The 8,917-nt window shown below is 41.3% G+C and overlaps 1 protein-coding gene across 1 annotated transcript; it reads left to right on the forward strand.

Annotated features, from left to right (window-relative positions):
- The first annotated feature begins 5,609 nt into the window (after positions 1–5,609).
- On the forward strand, positions 5,610–8,706 carry LOC111897156 (ABC transporter B family member 1). The gene is made up of 8 exons (XM_023893115.3): positions 5,610–5,743; positions 5,822–6,022; positions 6,645–6,904; positions 6,999–7,315; positions 7,397–7,620; positions 7,784–7,806; positions 7,913–7,964; positions 8,491–8,706. The coding sequence occupies exons 1-8, from the start codon at positions 5,612–5,614 to the stop codon at positions 8,704–8,706; spliced, it is 1,425 nt and encodes a 474-aa protein (XP_023748883.2). The 5' UTR covers positions 5,610–5,611.
- The last annotated feature ends 211 nt before the right edge of the window (positions 8,707–8,917 follow it).

Here is an 8,917-nt window from a genome sequence, read left to right on the forward strand (position 1 = left end):
AACTCGCAGAGTCCACCCATGTGACTCGCTGAGTCGCTATAGTTCTTAATCCATACAGTAGCTTTCTAAGCCATGCAACAACTCCATATTGTAGATCCAAGCTTCTAGGGCATGATTATCACGTAAAGTTGCAAACTTTACGTGTATGCAAGGCTCTAGGGGATCTAAATGACCAAACAATGCTTCCAATGGAGCTTTACACCTTAGGAGAGTCTCATCCTTGCATGAACTGGAAACTTTATGGGCTTAGGACTCAAAAAAGGTTCCAATCTGAAGTTTCAGCTTCAGATTTAGCTTCCATAATAAAATTCCTTAACCAAGGAAAGCCCTATCCCCCACATATGAAAGATTCTAGAAGAAAAGGTTAAGATAATAGCTTATTACCTCCCAAAACATACCCAAAATGGAGTGGGTTTTTGATTCACATGAAATTCTTGGTGCTAGCCTCTTGATCTAGAAGTCCCCTTCACAAAGTTCACTCCTCAAAGCTCCAAACACTTCTCCAAGCTCACGCTCTCGGATATTAGGGCTTCTAGAACTCTCTGGGGGATTAGGGATCTGGGTGAAGGACATAAAGTCCTTTAAATAGGGGGCAACCCCGAATATTAGGGTTTTTCTCATTCTAGCACCAACTCGCCGAGTCCAGCCGCCGACTCGCCGAGTTGGTCACTTTAACATGCGACCAGAACCGCGACTCGACACGCCGAGTCTACCCACCGACTCGCCGAGTCGACCTTCCTTATTTACACTAAGAACCCTGAACTTGCACTTCTGAACTCAGGGTGTTACAATTCCCCTCCACTTAAATTAGGCTTCGTCGTCGAAGCCTGCTGCGACACACCATTCTAGATAACATTCGCACAATGTACCTCCTGGTATCAATCGACCCAGGTTCCTCCGAACACTACTTATTAAACCTCTATAAAGTCCAACTCTTCCCTCCCAGAGTTACGACAACTGCTTCAAGCCAGCCACCGACTTCTTTCTCTAATAACAACCCCTTATTAACCAATGATCCACCGATGATCCTTCATCACTACAGATCGTAACAATCACTTGACTCTTACAAATCTAGATATCACCCTGAACCACCGGGTCCTTACCCGGTACGAAGCTGCTACCCCTTTCTTCGACTGGCAAATCCTTTATCGAATTCACTTCTGGGACTTATATCGTTTTCCTTCCTGAATCCAACTCGTTTCTTTCCGAGCTGACAGTATGGCACATTCTTCAGCTCCTGAGCAACTCCCATGAGCTCTCCCCCGCAATCACACACCCATGCTGGAACCACTATCCTCCTCTCCCAACGAGACTGAAACAGGCCTGCGCATTATCCAACATTGCTATAATATCAACGGGCTTCTAACCCGTAAGTGCTCCCATACATTTGGTACAACCCCAGTGCTTACTATCAATAAATGAAGTACTTTCGCTCACCCATTCCACCTACTGTTTTCCTTTCATATGACCCACACTCCTTCTGGAGCTATATACCTTCCCCTTCCAGGGAATCTACTCAACAATCCTTGCCACTCTTGCAAGTGCCACTGTGCTAAACTCCACTCTACACTATCCAAGTAGAGCAACTGCTATTCTCGAACTCCTATATACTCAGAATCTGATCACTTACTAACTAGGCCCACACACGGCCTCCAACTGACTCCATCGTCATGATCAATACTTGGGGCCAGACCATATCGATTACCATCACAAGGCGACCTATTCACTTATACTCCTCATACCAATCCAATAACACATACAGAGTCTTCAGCATGACTGGACCGCCTTTCCAGGGCTTCAGCCTATCTAGACCACTCTCGGAACCTTCAGCATGTCTGGACCGCCCTCTTCGGCCTTCAGCATGTCGGGACCGTTCCCCGAGCCTTCGGCCTGAATGGTACGCCTTCCGGCCTTTAATATATCCAGACCGCTCAAAACTGTCATACGCCACCCTGAACCATTCTTCCCGGGAATCTGCCCCATGCAGTCTGTTCTAGCCCTCTATGGGTTCTGAACTCCGAATCCGTCCCTTGAATTTTTCTCCCGACTAAACCTAGGCCTCACATCGATCAACTATCTCATCTGAACCCATGGTTTGCTCCCTGCCTTATGTGTCTATCACATACGCTAAATAACCCGCATACCCGTGCTGCAATGCTATCGAGACCTGGCAGCTAACAAAACCTTCAATCTATCAATCCAAAACCGTCAGAGTTGAGCACACCCTCGAGCGAATACTTGAACTTAACTAAATCATAACCAGACTTCCAACCCAAATCCCCAAATTATGTTGTCAATTACCGAGAATACGGGATACACATAATGCGGAGTTTTACCGAACCCCCGACTCACACAACCCTAAACCAAGCAGCCACTAGGGCCTCCATTCTCCATATCGGGTTACGAAACTTATCCCCGTTTCAAAACCCTTCTCACATCCGCATCGCGGCGTAACACTCCCCCACTTAGATTTGACTAAGCCTTCATAATAAATGGAAACTGGAGGATTCTCAATCCTTCTCACTTCCCGACAACTGATCTGAGCCCGAACAACTCTTTCCCACTAGTGTTCCATCTCTAGCCCATCCCAAGTGATCACACACCTCCAAGAACCAGATGAGAACTTGCTGAACTCCAGAGAACCCGTCACCCACTAATGCTTCAGCGACCCCACACTCATGCCCTGAAGGCCAAGAGCTAAATGATCCAACTAATACGTTGCGAACGAACCCCTTTCCGATGGCGCTTCCATCCGTCGATCATGAACGGTTGCTAATACCACTGAGTCCCGACAATGCTGAATGACCATTCTGAGAAGCCCTACCCGCGGACTTCCCCCATAATATCCCTTTATTTCCAAATGTGTTCCAATAAACTTCCCGCTCCCTGGCACTAGAATCAGTCTCTTCAGGGTTCGCACCCTGACCCAATTATCAGCTCAAATGTCCATAGCTGAACTACAGCAGCTAAAATAACCTCTGCCCTAAACTGGGTTAAAACTACTCCCAAGACATAATCTACACTCCCAATGTGCAATAGATTGTACAATCAATCCTTACCGTCCGATGAAAGAGATCCAAAGCAAACCGGACCCCACATTTACTTATGCCAAGTCGACCCACCTGCGCTTACCGGTGCTTGAATAATGTTGCAAACCTATGCAACCAACTGACCCCAATGCTGGAGAACAACCTGCCCCCAGGTCACAATTCTGCTCACTCCTTCGAGCTCGAGAAACTGGGAGGGAACAGTCCTTTCCTACCAAACGTCAATCCAATTCATCAATTAGCCATTTCACTTCCAGCTGCAAAACCCCAGCTGAACATAGTCATCACTCCTTTCCAGTGTCCCTGAGCCCTTAGAAGTTCTGCTCCACCGTGACCTCCTTTCGTAGTCCTCAACGTGACCGGTGTTGGAGCTTGCATCGGTCTTGCAACGAGTTGTGGACAGTTGACCCTCAAGTGTCTAATCTTATGAAAGTGATAACAGATCCTCAAATCCTGAACCGGGGCTGACTGACAAAAATCCCTCGCATAACGCCTCTCTTTCCCACACTTGCGGCACGCGCCACCAGACCGACAAACTCCGGTATGACCCTTCCTGCACTTCTCACAAGTGCGGCTTCCCTGGAATCAACGGTCTTGGAACGTGTCGGTGCTGGCTGCAACTGCATCGGGGCCGGCCTCTGCTCTCGCAACTGTAACTCAATCTCTAACTCACGCCGCCGAGCGGCATCCTACAACTCCAGCAAGGTCTCGCACCTCTGCATAGACACAAACTGCCTGATATCCCTCTTGAGCATACTCAGATATCGGGACATCTGAGCCTGATCCGAAGTAAAATCAGGGCACACTACTAGAAAAAAGACCTTTAATGACGCGCAAACAATGACACGCGGTGATTTACGATACGCAAAAGTGTGTGCCCCAAAAATAATGTCATCTCTTCTAAATTTTGAAGGATAGAGGATGCGCTTTTTGTGCGCGCCCTAAAATTAGTGTCAGAAAAGAAAAAAAAAGAAATACGGAGGATGCCTTTCATAAGATGTGCATCATGTAAGTGTGTCGCTTTATATTTTTTTTTTAATGAAACACGCGTTTCAAGCGGGAAATGAAATCTCAAAAATTAAAACCCCGCCTCCTATTCCAATTAGCAAGAAAGAAGCCTAGGGTCTTCGTCTTCCCCCCTCTCTCTCTAACCTAAAACTCAATCTGCGATTTCGTAGAGATCTCCCATGGCTGTAACAAATGTTGTCTCATCTCACTGATCTTCGCAGGGATGGTGGCTTGAGGGAAAGAATATGGCAGCGACGGTGGCTCCAAAGCAAAAAGACGCCACGTCGGTCACTTTAGGGATGGAAGATAACAATGATGAGTGGGTCAACCCTCATGAAATCGATCCACACTTGCTACTTTTCTCCTACCTTTCTCTCCACCCTTCTCTTTCACCATAATCATCTTCTTATTCATTCACAAAATATTCAACATGAAAATCAAATCGTTGTTTCATATTTCATTCATTCATATAAAGCCCCGATATTTCAATTCGATTTTGAACCCTACCTAAATCATCATCCTGGAAAAACCCTAGCACATCATCCCTAAAACACCCAATAGAAAAAAAAAACCCAGATTTAAATCCCTAATTGATTCAGACGATGAGAACTTGGATGAAGTCGCACCTTCTTCACCCTCTGGTTCAATTTCATGGCATTGTTGATTCAAAGTTTTAGGTAATATTTCTTGATATTGTTATACTCTTATCTCTTCAACTATCTTCAATCGTTCGCTTCAATGTCTCCAGTCGATTTCATTATCTTCAATCGATCGAAGTGAAAGATGCCTATATTTTCAGAGTTGATTTGTTAGGGTTCGTTCACATCCCTGTGGAGGAGACCGCGATCTCCTCTTCATTCCACGATCCCCACTTATACTCTTTATGCATCTCAGGTATTCTTCGTTCCTTCTCCCTTATTCTCATTCTTGTTTGATTTCCTAGGTGCAATATCCTCCCCCCATACTTTTCTCCTTTTGAGTTCGTACAGATGAGAGAATCACGTCATCTGTCGATTCAAGGTGGTATCTCTCCAATCGTAGGGCACCATTTACAGATTTGTGGCTCTTCACGCACACAGAGGAAATGGTAGAATTTAGCAAATGTAGATTGGAGAGATACCATCAGATACACACTCACATCCCTATTGTGCGATTCAATTGGCAAAAAATCAAGTCTACAATCGAATTAGGCTGCTCAGGGTTTTCTAACACTATATTAGGGTTTTTTTTTTTCATTTATAGAGTAGGTAATTTGAAGAATGTTGTCCCTAAAATCAATTTCTATAATCACTTGGTGGCAGACTTGTGTGAACTGTACCAAAATTCAAGGTTTTATTCTCATCTCTTTCATTGGTTCATCTTTTTGGCTGATTAGGTTTGTTTGTGTTTTTAGTTGATGCATATTAATGCTTATTTGATCAAGGAAGTGGCAGGAACTTGGTAGTGATGATGATGTATTTTACTTTTTTGGTTGTGATTCCACCTGATAAAGTAAGATACTGTGAAATATTCCACCTGAACAAACCCGGTTGGTTGGAGAGAGACAATCAACAAAAATGAGGATCAAATATCTTGAAGCAGCACTGAGTCAAGATATTCAATTCTTTGACACTGAAGTCATAACTTCAGATGTTGTATATGCGATCAACACTGATGCTGTTATGGTTCAAGACGCCATTAGTGAAAAGGTGAAAAAGATCAAATCTTTTTGACTCATACATATGAGATTATTAACTATGTGTTTGTTTGTGTGTGTGTGTGTGTAGCTAGGGAATTTTATACACTATATGGCGACATTTGTATCTGGATTTGTGGTGGGATTCACAGCAGTTTGGCAATTGGCGCTTGTGACACTTGCAGTGGTGCCTTTAATTGCGATAATTGGAGCTGTTCATACAATTACATTAGCAAAACTGTCTTCTAAGAGTCAAGAAGCTCTTTCAGAAGCTGGAAATATTGCTGAGCAGGTGTGTTTTTTTACTTTTATATAGATATAATTCCCTTAAATCTATAAAATGAATTCAAGAAAGCCGTAATTTCTCTTTTGTTTTTTTTTCATGTGAGTTTGCTGAATTTGAGCTAAGTTCAACGACATATCAGTCTTTCCTCTTATTTTCCCATCTGGGTATTGTTTGATTTGACCTAAATTCAAGATGACGAAAACATCAGTCGTCCCCTGTTTTTTTTTTTTTCTATTTGGATCAAGGAAAAAAAATCATTTTTTCCATGTTTCTTTCGATTTTTAAGAAATATATTAGTTTTTCCTCTAATTTTCTATCTGGGTATTTCTGAATCTTAGCTTAATTTGTTTTTCTTTTTGGGGGAAAAAATCCATATTTTTCTTGTTTCTTAATCTGACTATCAATATTTTAGAGCAAACTTCAAAAAAAATTAATCTTTCTAATGTTTTATAATCTGAATGTTGTTATATTTGGACAAACTGAAGCGAAAAAATAAAAAAGACATGCATGTTCTTGCATCTGGGTGTTGGATGAATTTGAAAGCCAAATTCAAGAACTTATTATCAATCTTAAAAAGCTAATTCTCTTTTTACCATCTGGATACTTTCTTGATCCATCAAAAATGCAGACAATCACACAAATTCAAACAGTATTAGCATATGTTGGTGAATCAAGAGCATTACAAGCCTACTCTTCTGCATTAAAGATCTCACAAAAACTCGGATACAAGACTGGATTTTCAAAAGGATTAGGATTAGGAGCAACTTATTTCACAGTCTTTTGTTGCTATGCTCTTCTTCTATGGTACGGAGGCTATCTTGTTCGCCACCATTACACCAACGGAGGACTCGCCATTTCCACCAAGTTCTCCGTCATGATCGGTGGCCTGTAATTCTTCTTCTTTCAAAAAATTCCAGTAAACCCCATTAATCAATCTCGTTTTATTCTAATTATTCCGATTCCAAAATTCAAAATTTGACAGAGCTTTAGGCCAATCAGCTCCAAGTATGTCTGCGTTTGCGAAAGCACGAGTAGCAGCGGGTAAAATCTATAGAATTATCGATCATAAACCGAGCGTCGACAAAAACTCTGAATCGGGATTGGAATTGGATTCCGTTTCCGGCCAATTAGAGCTGAAAAACATCGAATTTTCATACCCTTCAAGACCAGATGTTAAAATTCTAAACAATTTCACTTTAACTGTTCCTGCCGGAAAAACAATTGCATTGGTCGAAAGCAGTGGTTCAGGGAAGAGCATGGTGGTTTCTCTAATCGAAAGGTTCTACGATCCCACCTCAGGTAATAATCAATCTCAATGTACAACCCTACATGCAGATAGTACAGCATGAATACCTCTAATCTTGCTTAATTTCAACACAGGACAAGTAATGCTTGATGGGCATGACATAAAAGGTCTGAATTTGCGATGGTTAAGGCAACAAATTGGTCTAGTTAGCCAAGAACCTGCACTTTTTGCAACCACCATTAAAGAAAATATCCTCTTGGGTCGACCCGATGCATACATGGGTGAGATTGAAGAAGTTGCACGTGTGTCAAATGCTCATTCGTTTATTATCAAATTACCAGATGCCTATGATACTCAGGTAGGTTAAAAACTTATAATCTTGTTTTTATTTTGTAGGTCCACTTTGGTAACTTTTATGCTTTGATATTAATGGTGATTGTTCTTGATTTTTGGATGCATTTGGAGGGTAGGGTTTGATTTTTCTTTAGTTAAAGTTGGTTGCTTTTTGGTTGTTTGTAAAGATTAAAAATGAGTGGCAAATTTGGTAAAAAAAGGAAAACCTAACTTGGTGTAAAAGTCAAATGTAGTAAGGTAAAGTTTTCTTTCGAGGGAATGCATTAATTGAGAAGTTTGAAACCTGGTTTTTTCAGTCAACACTCCATGTGCAAAATGCAGATTTATGCAAGAAACAAGAACATAACTGTAACACCAGTGTGTGTGTGTGTGTATGTGTAAAAGGACAATATCGATAAATATAAAATATATACAACTATACACATTTTATAATTCATATCAAATGTACACTGTATCCATCACATGACTGACAAACGCAAAGATTTCGGTTGACCAGAAGCATGTTCAGGAAACAGTTTGACCATGTACTCCCTGAGTTTGTTGACTTTTATCTACGAAGTGCTTGAGCAATTTGGAAAGGGGGCATTTGGTGTTACCCTTCTTGTACGCCATCTACATGATAGAAAAAAGTAAGAATGAAATTGAATTTACCCTACTTACATGGTTTTGTAATTTGTTTGTTTTGATGTCTGCCCTTCTTATACTCCATAACAGATCAGTTGGTGTTGGTCATCATTAATGTAATTAGCCCTAAATGTCCCATATAAATGATTGGTTTTGTTCATTTGTATTTCTGCAAGAATAGTTATTGCAGCAAACAAACAGTAGAAGATTATTGATTTTTTATGGCTATGGCCTATGGGTATGATGACAGGGTGAGATTGGAATGGCATTTGGAGATTTATTAAAGACATTATGGGCTCCTGGGGCAACAGTTGTACCACCACGAACATTCAAGTCCAAGCTTGCTCATTTAAGATTTCCTGATTTCAAAGAGTTGCAGACTAGTGGCAAGGGCAGCTGCAAGCATCCTGGAAGTAACAGAAAAAACCGCACGATTCAAAATGTTCATACCTGCATTCTGTTTTAAGCTCTAAATGTGGCAATGGTATATTTTCGTCTTTTTTCATATTATAAACTTGCTTCAGATCTGAATTTTGAACCTAATCTTAATAGCTTATATATATAAACTACCCTTTTGGCAGCGATTTTACTTAGTGTAATATACATGGAGATTTGTCAAAGACTTAATTTGACTATTGTTAGGTCATGGGTTGGTGAAGACTTAATTTGACTATTGT

Source organism: Lactuca sativa, chromosome 3 (assembly GCF_002870075.4).
Source record: "Lactuca sativa cultivar Salinas chromosome 3, Lsat_Salinas_v11, whole genome shotgun sequence".
Taxonomy (NCBI): Eukaryota; Viridiplantae; Streptophyta; class Magnoliopsida; order Asterales; family Asteraceae; genus Lactuca; species Lactuca sativa.